The sequence below is a fragment of the Molossus molossus genome, unplaced genomic scaffold (assembly GCF_014108415.1).
Source record: "Molossus molossus isolate mMolMol1 unplaced genomic scaffold, mMolMol1.p scaffold_m16_p_22, whole genome shotgun sequence".
Classification (NCBI taxonomy): Eukaryota; Metazoa; Chordata; class Mammalia; order Chiroptera; family Molossidae; genus Molossus; species Molossus molossus.
In genome coordinates this window covers 28,221,212-28,242,027 of record NW_023425358.1, presented here as the reverse complement: position 1 = coordinate 28,242,027, position 20,816 = coordinate 28,221,212, and the positions used below count along the sequence as shown (strand labels likewise).

General features: G+C 49.9%; 1 protein-coding gene across 1 annotated transcript in view; it reads left to right on the top strand.

Annotated features, from left to right (window-relative positions):
• The first annotated feature begins 16,015 nt into the window (after window positions 1-16,015).
• The window catches only part of SRRM4 (serine/arginine repetitive matrix 4), a 140,509-nt gene continuing 135,708 nt past the window's right edge, over window positions 16,016-20,816 (top strand). Inside the window, exon 1 of the mRNA XM_036277054.1 lies at window positions 16,016-16,284. Within this exon, the coding sequence (XP_036132947.1) occupies window positions 16,154-16,284 (131 nt within the window). The 5' untranslated portion in view covers window positions 16,016-16,153. The remainder of the gene's footprint in view (window positions 16,285-20,816) is intronic.

Below are 20,816 nucleotides of genomic sequence, written 5' to 3'. Positions count from 1 at the left end.
GCTATAACAGGGAGCCAGTCCGTCCGGACAGCTCTCCCAGCTTGCTCGCGCCATGTGCAAACCGGAGAGTCGGGCAACTGTGGAGGGAGAGAAAGTTCTTTCCCAACGGGGTTCTAGCCTCTCCCCCAGACTGCCTCAGGTCTGACGTGCTTTCATGGGAGTGATAAAACACGCAGCAGACAAAGGAGAAACCAGAAGATTAAACTAGGGAAGGCTGGGAGGTAGGGAAGACGCTTCATAGATATAAAATGATAATATATGCAAATTACTTCGAGTTCTCTGGTCTCAAGAAAGCGCTCCATATTAGTGATAATATTTATTATCATCTGATTGGGTCTGCTTCACAGGCTGCAGCGATAACCATAGCAAACGTCTATGAAGCACTTACTCTGATTTATGGCCGTGATCTTGATTTAATTCTCACAACAATCATCCCTGGGTATTGTGACTGCCTTGCAGAGAGAAACTGAGGCCCAGAGCGGTTAAAGGGCTTGCCCCATGCCACACGCCCATTACTGAGAGACCACGGACCCAAACCCAGGTCTCTCTGATGCCTCGGTCCATGGTCCTACCTACCACACGACACTGCAGCCCCTCACTTGAGCTGGGTAGAGAACAGTGTCAAGTCCACAGCGAGAGGCAGGGGCCTTGTGAACATCTAAAAGTGATGGAAATATCTACTTTGCCCACTGTCTTATTCCCAGTATTTAACAAAGCACCAGACAGATAGAAGGCACTCAAATGATTGCTGGGTTAATGAGCGAGCAATGATTAATTCAAATGGGTGTGTTTCTGTGGGTGCATCTCTGTGTGTATTAAAGTTGCCCGGTTTGTTTTCCTCTCTGACTCTGACTTGTGAACACCTGCTTCTGCGATGCTGCCGTGTTTGTTTGCTAGGGCTGCCATCTAAAAATACCACCGAGCCCTGGCCGGTGCTCAGTGGTTAGAGTGTCGGCCCGCAGACCAAAGAGTCCCGGGTTTGATTCTGGTCAAGGGCATGTCCCTCGGTTGTGGTTCATCCCCGGCCCTGGTGGGGTCATGTGGGAGGCAACCAGCCGATGTGGCTCTGTGACATCCATGTTTCTCTCTGTCTCTCTCTCTCTCCCCCTCCCTCCCACTCTATCTGATAATAAGTAGAAAAATATCCTCGGGTGAGGAATAAAATAAATAAAATAAAACAAAATAATAAAATGAAATAAAATATAATAAAAAATCACAGACTGGGGCACTCAAACAACAGAAATGTATTTTCTCTCAGTTCCGGGGGCTGGAGGACCAGGATCCAGGTCAGCGGGTTTGGCTTCTTCCGAGACCTCTGTCCTTGGCTTGCAGATGGCCGTCTCCTCGCTGTGTGTGCGGTCATGTCTGTGCGCCCGAGTCTGGTGTCCCCCTCAGGCCCTGTCTCGCTTTCCTCTTCTTATAAGGACACCAGTCACACTGGGCTAGGTCTCTGCTTTGTTTTTCTCCTCAAGTGCTCGTCACCATCTCATGAGCTAAGTATTTTGCTGCCGTATTTTGTGTGTTGCCTGCCTTCTCCAGCTACATCTATGAGGATCTAGTTTGCTTATGTTCTGTTCTCGGCACCCAGAACAAAGCTAGCACGCAGTAGGTGTTGCGTGACTATTTGGCACATGAATAAATGGATGAATTCATCTCTTCCTATGGCCCTCATCTAGATCCCTCAAAATCCAGCAGAAGGCTGGCTCTCTTCCTCCAAGAAGCCTCCCCTGACCACCCAAATTTACAGTGACCTCCATGCTTCCCCAGCGGTGGGGTGTCAGGCAAACCTCACCAGCTGCTAACCCTGCTTCCCCAGCCCTGATACGACTTGATCAAAGGAGTTGTTTAAGTAAAACAGCTTGTCTGTCCACAGAAGCAGATTCCCTAGTCCCATCACCAAATCACTGAGAATCCAAGTGTCTGGGTGCAAGGCTCTGGAACTGGCATCTCAGAACCCCTCTCCCAGCGTGATCTGAATCACACAGTCCTCCAATCAACTTTGAGAAAATGTGCAGCGCTAAACGCTGAGAACCTGAGGTCACACTGCTTGAGCGTTTAGTCAAGTGTCCCGTATGTCTGTCGGCAAACAGTTACTGGTAACCTTCCTCCCTTTGTCTCAGAAGGGCTTGCCTTTCCGCTGATGGATATGTACAGACTACGCCACATGGAGATCTTTTCTGATGACAGATGCTGACGAGGGGGAGGGACTTCAGCCCCAACAGATTGGATGAAGCCCAGACCTGTTGGTGTTTCCATCACAAGGTCCCAAATGCTCCCAAGAAGTGAGCAGGAGAATGGGTTCTCAGGGCAAAGGTTGCAGGTCCAAGGGCAAAGGTCCCAGGGCCAACTGATTTATGTCCTCGCTTTGTTGGTCTCTCTCCTACCCGTGTCTCTCTCCTACGGTGTCCATGGGCTTACAATGTGGGTGGTTGTAGTATGTTGGAAGGAAACGGGAGCAGTAGGGGGTTAGAAAATCTTTCACTGGGGAAAGAGTATCTTTTTCTTTTCTGTTGGTCTTCGGTGTGTTTGGAAACTGATCAACAGCTCTTCTGTTTCTCCTACTCCTCTTCCTTCCCCTCTTTCGCCTCTTCCTCTGTCTCCTCTTCTCACAGACGCCGTATATTTGTTGGGTACTTACCATCAGCCTGGCTCTCCATCGGGGGTTTTATATGTATTGTCCCATCAAATCCTTACAACAAAGCTCCAGGTTTATTTTATTACCTCCCCCCAGACTGAGGCTCTGAGAGGTGAGGTCACTTACTCAAGGTCACACAACTTGTTACAAGGCAGAGGTGGGATTCGAACTTAGCTTGTGTAATGCCACGCGAAGCACGTGCTCAGAACTGTGACGCAAGGAGAAACAAACCCAAGAGCCTGCATGGGACAATTAGGCCGCAGCGGTGGTGGGGGCGGTGGCCAAGGGAAGAACTCCTGCCCCGTGTGATCCTTCTCTATGCTACGGCTGCTACTCATTTCCATCTGAATGTCCCCCAGGTGGGGTCTTCTGATTTTTCAAGAGAAGCTGGAAACCCAGCACTTTATGTGAAATCTCTTGTTCTTTGAGTGTCAGCAATTAATGAATTCTTTGAAGTGGGTGAGTCAAACATGCCCACATGTTGGATTTAGGCTGTAGACCATCATTCTGTGACCTCTTCTTGGGGCCTCCGCTAGAGCAAGGCCCCTTTGGGCGTGGAGCATTGTGACATCCATCCTCGGACCCTGGATTCTGTGAGTCAAATGGACCTTTGCCTTCTTGTGTGTTATCCCACGACTCACCAAAAACTATGGTGACTCTAACAGGGGAAAGTCCCGATAACATCTGGAGAACTGCACTGTTGAATCTAGGAGCCTCCAATCACATGTGGTTGTTTATATTTAAATTAATTAAAATAAAATAAAATTTCAGCTGTTAGTCACATTAGCCACATTTTATGTTTGTAGCTACTGTATCAACAGTACAGATAATAGAACATTTCCATCATCACAGAACATCCTACTGGACAACACTGTTGAGAATCAGACTCTGGACCTGCCCTCCCCCCTTCAGCCCCCTAATCCCAGAGGAACATTTCTGGTGACAAGAGAGCTTATCTGGAGGGAGAAAAGAAAGCCCTTTCATGTGTGTAGATGGTAGACGGCTTCTTGATCAGCTTCCCTTCCTCACTCCATCATCAGTGCCCTGGTGACTTTTCCTGCCTCTGATGAGTTCAGAAAAAGTAATTCTTGGAAAGTATTTCGGAAGACAGAGGAGCAGCAAGCCCTTGGAAGCGATGTTTTGAGGGCTCACGTGCCAGCAATCGACCCCTGGGAACCTCCACCTGATACCGTGTTTATTGGTGCTTCTGCAAGGACATTATTGGAGTAAGCTAGTCCAAGTTGGTCCTAGCTCAGTAATGGGAAAGAAAATCAAATGGAGGTTCTCAATGCCTCAAGGAGAAAAGAGGATTCTCGGTGGAGAATATATTAGACTAGCTAATAAAAAAGGACATGCTTGGATTGCATGATTCAAAAATGCCGGAGTTACCAAGATTTTTATTTTAAGGACTCAAAGACAGAGGGGAGGACTTGGGACATACACCAGACCTAAAGAAATTACTAGAATAGTTATCAGCCAAGAAGTAATTAGGAGAGACTTGGATGAGTCGAGGCGTCTGCAGGGCTGGCAGAGGGTAAGGCATGGGTATAGAGCTAACCTGCCAAATTGCTCCATGATTCAAGACCTGGGTGAGTGCGAAGCCAGAATATCAGGGGAGCAGAACACCAAAGGAAGAGCTGTCTTTGCAGAACGTTTGCTTATGATAGCCACCTGGAATTGTGACAAGAAAACTTAATGATGGATTGGAATGAGCATCCTCAAAAGAGAGGAGTGAACCTTTTCAAGGTGGCACAAAGCTAATTGTAGGAGACACGAAAGTCAGTCCAAAGTGCCAGTTTTATTACTGATTAAAACAACAACAACCAAAAAAACTCTTTGGAGGACACAGCTTGCTAATACTCTTCTGAAATGAACTTCCTACCAACACCAACTTCAGGCGAACGGATGGGCCAAAGCCTGCTCTGTGGAGCCCAGAATGCACCTTTCCTGCAGGCAGGCGACTCCCCAAAGAGAGAAGACTGGGCTGAGCATGTTCAGTCCCTTCTTCCAGACCCATGAGTCAGGTGGGGCAAGAGCCAGGAGTGTCACTCTACTGGAGGTCCCCCTGGAGGGAAACATGAGGAGTAGGGAATAAATGTTCCTCCTCCCACTCCCTTCTCCCTGCAACAATATCAGGTTGTCTGAAGAAAAAGGAATATTGATTTTAAAGATATGAGAGAATCAGAATTAAAAGTCATCAGAATCTGAGGGAAATGTATGGGGCCACCTGCTCTCTCCCTCTCTCTTTTTTGGGTCCCTCATTCCTAGATTCGAACATAGACAGACTTGCCTGGTGGCCCTTCAACTTCGGCCCTTGCTCACCCTCACTGCTCTGCTCTGTGTGATGAGCACATTGGCTCTGTAAGTGAGGTGCCGTCGTCATCTCTGTTTTACTGATGTGAAAACCAAGGCTCCGAGAGGTTAAATACCTCGCCCCAGGTCACACAGCTGGTAGGTGGAGGAGCCAGGATTTGAACCTAGGCCTGTGCCTGTCTCCATGGCCCCAGGACAGACAGAGAACCTGATTGGCCCAGCCTCTCTTCTTTGTTTCCATGCCAGGCTGTTGGAGGAGTGTGAGGGTCTACAAGCAATGAGGGGCGTGTCCTAGCCAACAGAAACTGGAATCCTCTCCCTTCTGGGTTGCCCATCACAGGTATGACACAGGCGGGGGTGGTTGAGAGAGGTGGGCTAGGGTCAGACAGATTGATCTTCAAACCGCGGCTCAGCCAGTGATATACTCTGTGACCTTTGTGGAACAAACCACGTCTACTATCTGAGTCTCAGTTTCCTCACCTATAAATAGAGATTGTTCATTTCATAGGAATGTTGTAAGAATTCAGTGAGATACTGAGTGTTAAAACGTAACAGAGTGGACACTGAGTAAATGCATGCCGTTCTCTTTGTGATAGAGGAGTCAGAATAGCAAATGCTAAACTTTTCATGTTTTACCCGATTATGACAAGCCTTTTCATGTGGCCATGTCTCTGACCTTTTGCCTGGAATGTTCTTCCATCCCCTCCACCCAATTCCCTCAATTTGATGACCTCCCACTTGCATTCCAAGACCTAACTCAACATTCACTGTTTGAGAGCCTTCTCAGATCCTCTCAAGCAGATGAGTGGCTGCCTCTATAAATCTCTACCGAGTTCCTTTTCATTTCTCTGTTAGAACTCTTCAATGATCTAATCTGATGGCTTGACTCTCTTCCCAACTCCAAAGTAGGCTGGAGCTTTTCAAAACTAGAGAACCATACCTGAGTCATCAAAATATTCCCTCATTCAACAAGGACACCTTGTTAAACCTTCACCAAATGTTTGAGTTAATGACTACTTCGTGTGTTCGTTACCTATTGCTGCTTAACAATGTCCTCTCTTCAAACCACATCCTTAATATTGCACAGCTTCTTTGGATCAGGAGTCTGGCCGTGGGTTAGCAGAGTCTTCTGGTCCCGGGTGTCTCACAAGTCTGCAATCAAGGCTTGGCCCATGGCTTCAGCCATCCGTCACCTCAAGGCTCAGCTGGGAAGGATCCACTTCCAAGTTTGCTCACATAGTTTTGGGCAGGATTCAGTTCCTTGCGGATTGTTGGACGGAGACCTCACTTCTTCATGAGCTGTTGGCCAGAAGCCTTCGTGGGTTCTTTGCCATATGGGCCTCTCCACGGAGCATTTCACAACATGGACCAGACTTCACCAGCATGAGCAGGAGAGAGGACAAGAACGAGCACCAGCATGTGCCAGCAAGGGACAGTCACGCTCTTTGCTGATCTCATCACGGACGTGACATACGTGTGCTGTAAATCCTGGTCATTGGAAGCAAGTCCCTAGATGCATCCCACACCAAGGAGAGGGGGTTACACAAGGCTTGAATGTCAGGAGGCAAGGATCATGGGGACACGTGCCCAGGGTTGCCTGATACACTTAAAAGTGCAGAACAAAAACAGAAGAGAGGGAGAAGAAAAGAAAATGCCAAAGGGAGAGGATGAGGAGGGGATGGGGAAGATGAAATAAGGAAAAAGAAGAGTAAGGAAGAGAACAGAGGGGGGCAGTCGTCAAACTCTAATTAGACATCTGTTGTGTTCTCAGGAAGGTCATACAAAAGACACGCTGTGACATGGCTCCTTCCTGGGAGGATGGGGAGATGAAACACCCACACGAGGAATGACTAGCAGAGGAATTCGTGGTCTTCTTCGGGATGGGCTGTGGGGTTCATCAGACCCCAAGCGTTAGGAGATCGAGAGGAAGCTGAATTCCTTGGGTGTGGTCTGCTGAGAAAGGTGGGGTTTGAGGGGCTTGCAACACGACTAGATTTGCTAAGGAGTGAGAAATGGTGTGGGGGGAAAGCTCAAAGGAGACTCCAAAATACCTGCCACGGAGGATTCCAGAAGGGCACGAGTGGGAAACACGACTGTGGGAGCAGATGGAGACCAGGCCCTGAGGGGCCTTGAGAGCCCACAGAATTTAGAATCCCCTTTGGTGGACCGCTAGGAGTCCCTGAAGGTGCTGGAGCGGAGGCGGTGGTAAGGAGGGTTAAGCCCCGAAGTTTGGAATCAGAAGCACCGGCTTGCCATTCCTCAGCTCCACCAGCTGTGAGGGCTCCTTGGGCAAGTGATTGAAGTTCTCTGAGCCTCGGTTTCTTTGTCTGTAACATGATAACTCTGCCCTGTAGGTTTGTTGGGAAGATGAAATGAAATAACGTGGTAAAGTGCTTAGCACAATGCCCACCATATGGCATGATGCTGTATGGCAGAGTTGCTGCTGCTATTATTATTATTATTATTATTATTATTATTATTAAGTAGGGGGTGGGGGACATGACGCCGTGAGTAATGAAGATGTTAGAAATGTCTGTCTTCCTTTTAGTGACAAGACATTTATTTGGCCTTTCCCCTGGTCCCCTTCTGGCTGTGGACCATGACAGATGAGCAATGGGGACTTTAAAATGACAGATGTGTCCATGTAGGATAGGACAAAGAGGGAAGGGACAGAGGGAGGTGGGATTGAGGAATGACCTCTGTAAGGAGATGTCGTTACCCGAAATGTAATTCTGAGGCCAAGGCGAGGACAAGTTCCCAGAATTTCCTGGGGGCACCAGCAGCACCTCTCATTCAGAGGGCGGAGCCTGGCTCGGATTCCAAAGACAGGAGGGGCCTTGGAGGTCAGCCGGATGGGTGGTTGCCCTCCCTATATTGCTATTCTTTGAAGGAGGTTGTTGATCTAAGCCGTGTGGGTAGGGCCATTGGGAATGCCTTAGACTTGAGTAAATTAAGATACTGAACTCATTTACCATTTTGCTCCCCAAACACCTGAAGCATTTTTATTCAAATCAAAGATATGCCTCCCTGGCCACGTCTCAGGTGGTGGTTCTTTCCTCCTCCCCTCTTTTCATCAAAACTTACCCGTTGTGGGTTCCGTTCTCTCCAATTCCGCTTTTTACACTATTATCTTATAAAGTGGTGGTTCTCATACTTTTGAATTTCAAGTGCTAGTGCATTTCTTAATGAATGCACTTGAAACTTCCTTGTTGAGATAGAAAGGTACAGAAATATGGATGTCTCACTACATAGACTGCAAACTCTCCATTTCGTCAAATAAATACCATTCAAAAATTATTCCGTAAATGACAAGTGTTATTTTTGTAACTCCAAACAAAGAAGAAAGGATCGTCTGAATTAAAAGGCCTTCTCTAAAACGGAATGAGTTTGCCCTGGCCGGTTTGGCTCAGCGGTTGGAGCGTCGGCCTGCGGTGCAGAGAGACCCGGGTTCGGTTCCCGCTAAGGGCGCGTACCTCGGTTGCAGTTTGTCCCCGGCCCTGGTTGATCGTGTGGGTGGTGGCCACTCGATGTGTCCCTTTCACATCGATGTTTCTCTCTCTGTCTCTTCCTCTCTCTCCCTCCCACTCTATCTGAACAAAAAATGGAAAAATGTCCTCAGGTGAGGATAAAATAAATAAATAACTAAAATGGAATGAGTTTTAGCTTTCTAAGAAACACCCCTGCACCGACTTAATGTCCGTGTGCACAACCCACCACTTGAAAACTGCAGTCACCGGCAGTTCATGCGAAGGTGTTCATGGTTCGATAGCATGTTCACCCCAGGAAGTATCAAGCTCCTCCTCTGTGTTAATCCTGCGCTAAGTGCTGGACCCGTGGACATGAAGGAGACTTGGTACCTAGTGCCAGCGAATTTGATCTTGATGGGAAAACATCCGAACCACGATGCTGATTCCAGTAAAATGCCCCGGAACGACAGGCATGTCTGGCAGTTGAGACAGCCTGCTGTGGGGGGCCGAGGAGAAAGGTGAAGGCAGTGTCACAGGTAGAAGGAAGTGGAGGGAGGGAGGGCAGTCCCGGCAGAAGGAACTGCCTGTGGATAAGGTGAGAGGTGCATAGTGAGCGCCCCGTGAATCTGGGGTCTGCAGCATGCTAAGGGCTTCCATGTCAGCTCGTTCTAATCCCCACGCTAACTCTATAAGGTGGATATTATCGTTCTTAGTTTGCACACAGAAAGGAGGCTCAGTAGGGAGAGTCACTGCTGGAGGATCACAGAGCAAGAGACAGGCGTGCAGTTTGAATCTGGCCCCGCCTGACATCAACACCCATGGATTAACCACCCCACTGACGTCCTCAGGAAGACTTGGAGGGCCCGCCGTTCTATCCATCCTCCTGACACCGCTCATACAGGAGACAGGAAATGCATGCTGAGGTTAAGAGTGTCAATAGGTAAGGTCGCCAAGTAAAATACAATATGTCAACAGACCGATAGATTTACATCCCAACCGGAACCTTCAGACCCAAGAACGATTTCTGTAAAAAGGTCCTGCTTCTCATGAAAACGTAAGTTCTCATGATGGTCAAGCTGGAACTGGATTCTCAGTGAAGCGGGATGGATTTAGGTGAGCCCCCTCCATCTCCCCCCTCAAAAGAAAGAACAGTCTATCTGTTTTAACCAAGGATATGATTTCTTTTCTTTCTTTCTTTCTTTCTTTTTATTGATCCTTATTCAAGGATATTTTTCCATTGATTTTTAGATTTTTAGGTAGAGTGGAAGGGGGGGAAGGAAGGAAGGAGAGAGGGAGAGAGGGAGAGGGAGAGAGAGAGAAACATCAATGTGAGAGAGACACATCGGTTGGTTGCCTCCCACACAACCCCTACTGGGGCCGGGGATCAAACCCAGGTACATGCTCTTGTCCAGAATTGAACCTAAGACCCTTTGGTGCACAGGCTCTGACTACTGAGCCAAACTGGCCAGGGCAGGGTATGATTTCTTATATTGAGAACGTCATGGGTCCACATGTGGCGATGTCCCCAAAAGGAAGGGGACAGCACGAGAGTCTCAGACCTTCTTAGTAACTGGAGGGTTTCATCATCCGACGAGGGCTTCTTAGGACCTCCACCCTCATCCCCATGCTCTCTCCTGTCCGAGGCAGCTTAGACCTCTGCCAGGCCTCCCATCCGGAGAATGCCCTTGTGGGGACGGGTGCCCCCCACCAGTGGGAGCCGGGAGGGAGCCCACTTTCGAAGCACTTAGCAGCAACGAGAGCTTCCCTGTCTTTTCTTCTCTCTGCTATTTGACAAACAAGAGGGTTGTTTAATCACACAAAGCGGACTGAAGTGGAGTTTGTATCAAGAGCCATTCACCTAAGGGATCAAATTTGGGTTGCCTTTGAAGTCATGAAAAAGAGTGGTGTCTTTTCCTTCCTCTTTCCTGGTCCATCAACTTTTAAAAAAAATAAAATTAAAAAAAAAAAAAAGGACTATTTGAAGGAAAAACGCTTACAGTGTGGAAAAGACATCGTAAAGTCCCTGTTGGTTCAAGATGCATCGTCAAACGTTGGGGCCCATGACGCCCTTTGTTGTTCTGCAGTTTCTTTCTGTTCTTCTCCCAGTTTTCTGTGGACCTTCTGACCCCGAGTTGCACGTTTCTTGGCCTTGGTAGTGTTGGAGCTGCTAGGATTTCGGGCCGGGCAGTTGGATTAACTTGAAGATTGCTTGGAAATGTGGGCTAGTGTATGGGGAGAAAGAAATACAGAAGCAGACACTTTGCGTACATGATCTCAGATACTCTCCCCCGACAACCCCATCCGACAACCCTATCCAGCAGATACTGCTCTCCCCACTTTATGCAGAAGAAAGCTGAGGCTCCTAGGGGTTCAGGCTGGGTGAGGCAGGATGTCTGCTTTGGGGAGTCCTGGCCACTGGGTGGGAGTTAGGCCAGGGAGACTGAAGCCTCTAACTTGACCCCCACTGACTTTGCTGTGCACTCCCCTTAGCCATCAGAATGGCTCGTCCACACGCTAATCACATTACACCCAAAGCCACGATTGGAATGTGGGGATTTTTCTTCTCTCTTCACAGCGAATCCTGTAGAACAAATAGAAACTTTCTCACCTTCCTCACATCTCAGAAGGAATAAGCCAAATAAGGCAACTTGCTCATTAAAAAATAAGACACCAGGATTTAAACACACACACACACAGGTGTGCATGGCACATTGGGGCTGGTCAATGTTGGGGCTTGCTGACCGCTCTGGAAAGGTCCCTGGATTCTCACTCACAGACCGTGCTGCTCACTAAGTGATTCAAAACATCGGCAGCAGGCTACAGAGGCAGGCTTCGTAAACCTGCCTGGTATGCTAGAAGCAGCTCCTTCCCACTATACTGGAGTCTGCAAGGGTCAGAGTGCAAAATGCAAAATGGAGAGTTGAGTAGGGGTTTGGGTTGGGGATGAGATAAAAAAGGATTCAGGTGGTGATGAACCCACTCATGCAATCAAAGAGTCATGCTGTGTCTGGCTCAGTGGTTGAGCGCTGACCCATGCACCAGGTCGCAGGTTCGATCCCCGGTCAGGACACATGCCCAGGTTGTGGGCCCGATCCCCAGTGGAGGGCATGCAGGAGGCGGCCAATCAACGTTCTCGCTCATTGATGTTTCTATCGCTCCTTCTCGCTCTGAAATCGATAAAGGAAAAAAAAAATTAAAAATAACAGTCCTGCTGTGGGCCAGGACCTGTTCAGGGTGCTGACCTTATAGCTATGAACATGACAGGAGATATTTTCCAACCGGGAGTGTTTATTCTAGTAGATGGGAGGGGCGCAGACACATCATTCGTTGTGTAATTACAATGCGTGGCAGTTTTTTAAAGGAGCTATGGGTGTGTGCCGCGGGAGGGGGCGGGCCTCACTGGGGAAGTCAGGGGCTGCTCCCACGGGGGAGATTCTGAGCTGAGACCTGCAGCATGAATAAGAATGAACTAAGAGAGATGTGGGTGGCAGGGAGGGTGAGGGTCCCAGGCAGAGAGAAGGAATGCGTAAAGGTTCAAGAGGGACAGAAGCAGGCTGGCAGTGCCTCTCTCTCTGCGGGACCTGCCCCCACCCCCTGTGTGATGCTCCGTTACCTGCACAGGGAAAGTGCTAACTCGTGGAGGCTTAGATCCCGCCTGCACCTCCCTGAGATGCTCACCTAGCTGGGACCTAGACTCCCTGGGAGAGTCTGATGGAAACTCGATAGTTTCATCCCAGCACAATGCACATAAACACGTATGCACCAACTTTTCAAAGACCTTCAGGGGTTTCACCAACCCCCTAGACCTCTGGCTTCAGAAAGAAGCACACATGTCTTAGTGTGACATCCAAGCCCTTTCTATATCTCCGGAGTCCTCTCTGACTGTCCCCAGTGCTTCTGGACAGAGGCTGTTCTCTCTTATGTGCCTGCGTTAGCCTACCTTCTCCCCTCGGCCCGGGACCCTCTCTGTGCCCGCCTCCTCTCCTGGAGAGCTATCACTCAGCCCATGCTTCCTCTGGGAATTGTTCCATAACTCCCCTGGGCTGGGCCAAGGACCCCTCTCAAATGCTTTCCCCATTAGTGGACCAATCACTCTGAATTCTGGGTTTTGCCTGCTCAGAGGTTTGTCTACCTCCTACTGGCTTATGAGGGCAGAGGCAGTGGTTCTAGGTGGACCCCGTGCCTAATACAGTGCTGTGTTCCAGGAGACACTCAGTAAATAGTTCCTCAATAAATTAATGGAGCGATCTGGTCCCCAAAAGTTCACCTCCTCGCCCTGTAGATTTGATTCCTGTGGGACCCAAACCTCCATGGGTGAATCCAGCTGACTTCCTCTTGTTCACAGTTATCATTACACTCAGGCCTTTCGATTAACATCTCTCTGAGTGACAGCAGCTACTCCCCAGGGTTATTCACTTCAAATAAACTCCACACTGAAGCAGCAGGCCCTTGGCTTCTTCTAGAAGATTGGACCCCCCCCCTCCCCTTCTTCCACCCACACACTGGTTCCCTTCCTGTAACTCCAGAACCCACGGAATATCATTACTACTTCTGAGCTGACCTTTACCACGTTTGTAATCTGGGTCAGACCAAACCTAGACTAGGCTTTTTAAAACCTTGTTACTGGGACTAACATCCATGAACCTGGGGACTGGTTAGAAATTCAAAATCTCTGGTCCTTTTAAAGAAACCAGTCTAACCAGTCTAAAGACCTCCTGAATCAGATTCTGAATTTTCATAAGATCCCCAGACGAGTCTTGAAAGGCACTGGAACACAATGCCTTTCAGTTTTCGTTGTACCTTAGACTTACACAGGGAGCTTTAAAAACAAAACACAACAGCCCTAGCCAGTGTGGTTCAGTGGTTAGAGCATCGGCCTGTGCACTGAAGGGTCTTGGGTTCGATTCCCAGTCAAGGAAACGTACCTGGGTTGTAGGTTTGATCCCCAGCCCTGATTGGGGGCGCATGCGGGAGGCAACAAATCAATGTGTCTCTCTCACATTGAAGTTTCTCTCTCTCTCCCTCCCTCCCTCCTTTCACTCTCTCTAAAAACAAAATCAATGGAGAAATATCCTCAGGTGAGGATTAACAAAAAAAAAAGAAAGAAAGAAAAGAGAAAGAAACAGGCACAAACCAGTGATATCACTCCTCCAAGGTCATAGTTAAGAAATGGCAGAGCTGGGATTTGAACTCGGGAAGTGTGGCTTTGAGGCCCTGAATTTATTACTCAAGACTCCTAATTTAGAAGTCTCAACACCAAGTGCTCATGGGTATCTGGTAGTTTTTACACAGCCCCCTGTGGGAATGTCTGCTCTCCTAAGGGCCTCCATTCCTCAAGGGAAAAGAGAAACTGTATTTTCCACAGACTTCTTTTGCTCTCCACAGAATCATCATGGGCAAGTCACTTGACCATCCTACACCTTAAGTTTTTTTTTTACCTCCTCACCTGGCTCTGGACTACTGTTTAGGTATCAAATAAGATAATACCTTCTCAAGTAAGGCCAGGTATGCAAATAGAAACATTACCCACATTGCAGGAACTTAGGACGGGAACAGGCTGGGAAATGTTCACTGACCTTGTGGTGGTAGGGTTTCTCCTACCTTCACCTTGCAGGTGACCCAGTTCCCACCCCAAATGTCATGACTAAAGGTGGTTTTAAAATATCCCAGGATACTGAAGGAGCCAGCTCTCAAAGGCATTTATAATGACAACATGTGGGTGGGGAAAAGGGCCTGAGAGCGAAGGGGTAATGGGGAATTTTTGAGAGGCAGGTGGGGAACAGAGAGGTGGAGCCCAGTCTCCACTTTCCTTTACCTCCAAGCTCCCCAGCCCTAACCAACCCCACCTCTGGGCAGTGGCAACCTCCTTTAAAAAATCAGCAGATGTATCTTTTGTTGTCGACCAGAAGGGGTCACTGCAGAGCGAGCAGCGCTCCCAGGCACTCAATAAGCAGGCACACAAATATCCAAACACACATACACATATCCAACATATATGCACTGCTGGACCAATATGTTGTTACTCCAGGGCTTCTTTTCCTTCTCTTCTTCCATGTTCTCTCTGTGTTTCTCCTCCCCTTTCTGCTTCATTCCCTTCTGGTTCCATTTCAAAGAATTCCTGAAGTTCACATGGGGGGTGGGGGGGGGGCAATTAGTCCCATCGCTATCAGCATCAGCAAGAGCGTGGGTCTATTCGGGCTGTGGCTGAGACCCGGAGCCAGGTGCTTGGAGGCCTTTAAGACTCTGCGAGTTTTTTTTCCAGGAGTCTGCAGCCTGGGGAGTGGCTATAGCAACTCTACTGAGATGAAAGGGCTCCAGGGGAGAGATGAGCTAAGGGGTCCTTCAATGACCTCCTTTTCCTAATGAAAACCCTGGGGGTGAAAGAAGAGACATTCTGCCCAAACCCTCTGCATCCAGAATTTATTTGTGGTTCTAAGCTTTCACTTTCTGGGATTAGGGTTGAACTGGGAAGGTGGGAGAAAATGGAGAGAGAGCCTGAAAAGTAACTATCCCCCCACCCCACACGTAATCCTCAGATTCCCCCCTTAATACCCATCCCCAAATGCTTTGTTTTCCAAAACAGACGCCCAGGCAAGCTGTGTTAGGAAAAGTGCTATAGCCGGATTCCCCTGGAGTGGCTGGGGCGGGGTGGGCTGGGGGTGCTCCCCCGTGGACTGGGTAGCAGCGGGAGGTTGGACGGACTGGCTGAGAGGCACAAAAGCACCGCAGGCACAGATGTAACTCTGCGCCCCTCTGCGGGCGGGGCCCCTGCTCGGCAGATGGCGAGAAGCTGAATTGGTGACGGATTGTCCATCAAACGGCACTTTCTGAGTGGTGGGGATCTGGAGGCGCTCAGGCGCAAAGAGGAACACAGAGAACCCCCTTTCCGGCCTAGGCAGTGCCTCCCAGAAGTGAAGGGTGCAGGTTGGCTTGGGCGGAGAGGTTAAGTTTTTTACTTCCCCTTTCAATAGGAGATCCGCTGCAAGACTTGTGAAAGAGCTGGGAAGGGAGGTGGCCAGGCCTGCATCACACCCAAGACTGGATAGGGGAAGGCCCCCCGCAATGGGAGAGGAGGGGAGAGGGCTGGGAAGCAGGATCTACAGCCTGGTTCAGTTCAGGGTGCCAAGAGGGCTTCTCCGAGGGGTCAGAGCTGCAACTCTGTCGCCGCGGGGCCCTAGTGACAGGCGCACGCCCCGCCCTTTCTCCTCCCAGGACCTGCGGGCTTTTGTTATGCAGATGGCGGCAGGAGGCAGAGGGGGAGGAGGAGGGAGTTGGTGGGGAGGAGAGACCGAGAAGGGGGAGGAAAGTGCAGCTCGCGCGACCAGCCTCCTTTTCCAACGTCACATTGTGCGAGAGACAAAACCCGGGCGCGCCTGAGCTCACACGCGCACGCACGCGCACACACACACACACACACACAGACGACCCTGTCGCCTCTCCTCTCCTGGCGCTGCCGAGAAAGCCAGCCTTCCCTTCCCTGACTGGGGCGCCGAAGCTCCGCGAGCTCGGAGCGCAGCCCGGAGCCAACCCAGAAGCCAAAGAAAGCCGGGAACAAGCATCTTTCTCCCCTGTCTACCCGGCTGAGGCGCCCCACCCCCCGCCCTGAACCCCGATCTTTCCCACCCCATCCCTCTGGGGTTCGTGCAGACAGAGCCTGGAGCCGGGTGTGCCCCGGGTGGAATCAACGTTTCAGCACTTCGGACAGCGCCCCGGGCGCCCTGGCCCCTTTGGGTTGGCTATGGCGAGCGTTCAGCAAGGCGAGAAGCAGCTTTTTGAGAAGTTCTGGCGAGGAACCTTTAAAGCTGTGGCCACCCCACGTCCTGAGAGCATCATTGTCGCCAGTATTACAGCCCGCAAGCCGCTGCCAAGGTAATGACCTCCTTCTTAAGAGGGGAGACCCTGATTCTCCCCCTTTCTGGCCTGTGCCCCGCAGCCCTGAAGGGTAGATGCAGGCAGCTGGGCCAGAGTGCCTGTCTTTTTTCGTCACTACTCGCTCCCTCCCGCTGGAGCACAGGAATTAATTGCTTGTACAAGGTGGGAGCTGGTGAGAAGGGACAGGGAGTCTTTAGCAAGGAGACACAACTGTCTGCTGACCTGGCAGCTTCTATTCAAGAGGTTTTGCTTGCTTAGGGTGGAATACGACTTGACTGAGAAAGTTTTCTGGGTATCACAGAGCTCAGAGCACTGGGTGGGGGAGGAATGTGGATCTGGGGTGGCAGGAGGTATAGAAAGAGAAGATGCGAGTTGAACCCGCTCAAGCAGTGTTCAGAGATAGTGGCACATTTCTGTACTCAGCTCAGAAACTAGTGAGCTCGGAAGGTCTTGACGAGAGCCGATGTGCTGTTCCCTCAAACACACCCCAAACAGCACCCTGTTCCATGCCTTTCTGGCTGCTGTTGCTGCTGGATTCTCTCCTTCCCAGCATCCAAAACCAGGAACAGAGCTGAAGAGTCAGGGAGGAGCCTTCCACAAGCACTTGGAAGAGTTTTGTCTGGTTTTTCAAAAAAGGATCTGGCTGTTTTGAACTCAGGCAGGGGGAGAGATCCTTAGGTGGTGGTGGACACGGCGCGATGGGGGTAAGGGGTGGAAAAGGGAAGAAGAGAAAGGGATGCAGAAAGAGGGAGGAGAGGATGCGAGGCGCATGGAGAGAAGGCTGGGCAAAACAGAAGAATTCCGGGATGGAGAAAACCCAGTTCTTTCCGTGAATCACTCAATTTAGAGGAGTTTGAGAATGAAAGGAAAAGAGGCTGTGCCCCCTGTCAGGGAAAATCAAGGCAGTATGAAAACTCATAATTTGCTGGTGTTGGATGAGTGGTTTGGTGGGAGATAAAGAAGTGGACCAGGGGAGACCACTTGGAGGATTTATTAATCCTGGCAGGCCTCATTAAGAGAGTAGATTGAAAATATGTCTGGGAAAATGCTTCAGACAGGATGCCTGTTCTGGCACAACTGGACCTGAACTTTTCAGTGGCTGTGGGGTGGAGGACTGACAAGGACTCAATCCTAAAACCAAACTCAGACTAGAGAACTATTCACGGTCTGATAGGGACCTGGCTCATCCAGGTCTTTAGAAAAAATGGGTGCCCCACATTGGGAATGGGTGGATGGGGTGATGGGCCAGCAGGATATAGTGGGCTACAGACAGCAGCAGCCAGTGTTTGTGGATGGGAGGGAGGGGACCCCCTCTGACACAGGCTGGAGAAGGGGAACAATAACACTCTATGCCGTCAAAAGCTGAGGTTTCTTTGCTTGGAAGGAGGTTCTTTGTAGAGAGTTTTGACGTCAGCGGTTTTATCGGTTTTATCATCTTGGGTTTGTGCCATCCGTTCCCCCTTTGGAGTGAGAGCACCTACTGTTGGCAAATCAGGTGCTGCGTTGGGCAAAAAAATGTGCCCTTGTAGAAGGGACTAGAGGGAATTTCACTGGAAACGAGAAGCGTGGCATTTGGTCCAGGCTCATCCCTAGACTTCAGGGGTCCAGGCTGAGCAGAGGAGATTCCTGGTGGCATTTAAATTGTGAAAAGCCTGCATCATGCGCTCCTGGCTGGGACCCTCGCCCTGTGCCGGTCAGCCTGTTACTGGCATGCTCTTCTCTTCTTCTCAGTCATGTGAACTGCCCACAAGGTCTTCCAACTCTCATGCTTTTTGTATCTTTGTATAAATCCCAACTTCATCCAGCTGAGAATCTCACCATAGCCAACCCTCCCCACACAGGTATCATTTCACCCCTGGTGTCTTTTCATGGTCTGGGTCTCCACCGCTGAGTGGAAAGTCTGAGCCCTAAGCCTCTCATTTATGTCATGCTGGAAGGATCCTCTTCGATACTTCGGTAACAGGTGTGGCCACCCTGTAGAACCGACTGATTCCTTTGACAGCCATTACTCCTGGGGTGTTTTTTTTGGGGGGGGGGGGTGAGTGAGCAGGAAGCATTAGTATTTATTTAAGTCTTCAGGAAAGGCTGTCTATAAAACCTGAATCATCCCCATTCTCAACCCAGCCAGCCACGTCCAACGCTGGTCACTTTCCAGCTCCTTTTTAATGTTCTACGCTTACTCACAGGGTGTAAGTGCATGTTTCTAAAGCAGAGTTCTTAGGAAGGGAAGGGACACAGACATGGGCATAGCCCTGGTGGCTTCCTCAAGAGGCAACCTGGGGACTTGGTCTCATCAGAAATGTTGTTTAGTTCCGCGAGTCAAGCCCAGTTCACAGTCAGCAGATCTGCTCTGCAGGGAGGTGGGGGAGGAGGCGAAGGAGCCACCAGCCAGTTCTGTTGGTTACACACTTCATATTTGTTTACAGATGAGGGCTACCTGCTGAATGAACTTCCCCCGGATTATGTAAGTCTGTCTCTGAAGATCATTTAGTACCAGGATAGACACTTACATTCAATTTGTTGATTTCATAGCAATATGCATACATCGTACGAGCACTCGGAGTGAAGTGTCCCTATTCCCCCTCGCCCCTTCTCTCCCCCTCTGGGAGGCATACTTGATGAGGCAATAGCTTTATAATGTATCAAATTGCAAGCAGATGTCGGACTCAAATGTCAGAACGGTGTAACAGTGTAGGAGGCAGTCCACCATCGTGGTTACCAGTTCAGACTTGAGAGGCAGACAAACCTGGATTCCTATTCTGGTTCTACCCTTTAGCTGCGTGTCCCAGACAAAGTGGCTCTACCTTGCTGAGCCTGTTCTGTCACCTTGTATACAGAAATAATAACAGTAGCCATGTCAGGCAGTGAGTTATGTGCACTGAGTCAGGTAAAACCCTTCCTGCCCTGTGCGGGCACAGTGGTGGTTCAGTAGCCGCAGACGCAAACGGCTCAACGTGATGATGGCCGAAGAAAACCAACAACCCCTTCCAGGACTGTGCTCCTCATGCCTGCTGACATTAAGGCTGACAATAAAAACTGTGGGATTTCAACTCTAACAGGCAACTACATTGAGACACCAAGTGTGAGGGTTCCCATAATTCCCCTCCCTAAGGGAAGGTGAGCTCTCTCTGATCTGACTCAGGTAGGGGCTGGGGGCAGCTGAAAAATATCGGGATTCAGCAAGGACTGGTGCAGCCTCTTTATGGAGTATTCTTTGGATTTGTATAGAGGTGGCCAGGTGCTGCCAGTCTAGAGAAGGCTCAAAATCCTAACAGGAACTATCCCAGGCAAACCAGGAGGTAGGGTCACCATGGTCAAACCTTGCTCCGTTCCAGCTGGGAGCTGGAAACCACCGTGTGGATCCATAAGATCCTTGGAGTATAAGAGACCCCCATCTTTCATCCCCACCAAGGAAGCACAGTCATTTTCCCTGGCATTAATTAATTATCTTTGTTAATTGCTTAGTCCGGGAAAGTTTGTACCCAAGACGTTTAGGCTCAAAGTGGAAAGCTTAGGGTTTGGGGCCAGCTCGAACTGGAATAATCCTCCGGACCAACAGCCGTTGAGGACTTAATGAACACGTAAAAATCATTTGTAAGTAGAATATCAATTGTTTGTGCTGGTAAAGGCTAGAGAGGGGTCCCCCTTCAAATAGAAGGAGCATCCCCTCTACAATTCTTTTGGCAAGCTATACATTTTCTTCGAAAAGCCTTTCTATTCAGAATAGTCCAGAAGCAGGCTGCAGCCCAGTCCCCGTCCAAAGGATCATAAATTCTAAACTATTGGAGATTTTACTGCAGAAAGGGAAAGACAGCCAAATTGTAAGCCAGGAAAAATGCCTTCGAACCATTTCATTCAAGACCCCCCCTTCGTGCCAAGGTATCAGTGAGTACGGTTGTGCTGACGGTGCCCTGGAGCCCAGAGCGGGGCTGCCGGGAGCTGATTTCCTGACAGCCCGTGGTTAAGAGCCAACGTTCGACCGGGCAGGGAGAGAGCCTGCCCTGGGACCCGTGAAGGCTTTTCTCTGGGCAGGGCGTGGTATTGTTTGGGTCCAACCTCTCTTCTTCTGGAAGCTGAGGTTTGTTGAATGGTATCCAGGGGTCGGTAGGGGCTCCTGTCCGATTGGGCTGTGTTCCTCTGGGAACGCGCTGTCAGAGACCTGGGCGGCGGGAGATGTCAGTGCCAGTCGGATGCGTCAAGCGCAGGGTCCACGTGGTCCAGCGGCAGGTGAGCTCCCCCCTGCACCACTCCCGGTCCCGACTCTGGGGATCTGATCAGCACAATCCAGACACACGGGCTGCAAGCAGACTTGACTCTCGTTGCTGTCAGAATAAAGCTCCTCGGATGTAGATGTCGGGCTGGCTGGGAGGTTAGACATGTCGGCTGGGATGGGAGCAGGAGGCTGGACTAAATGCCACCTGGAAGTGCGTCCTAGACTTCTAGGAGCCTCCATGAACTCCGCCCCCACTCCCAGCCACCAAGAAGGGGACACACCCCTAAAAGCTGGACTCCCTGAATGAGGAGAGAAG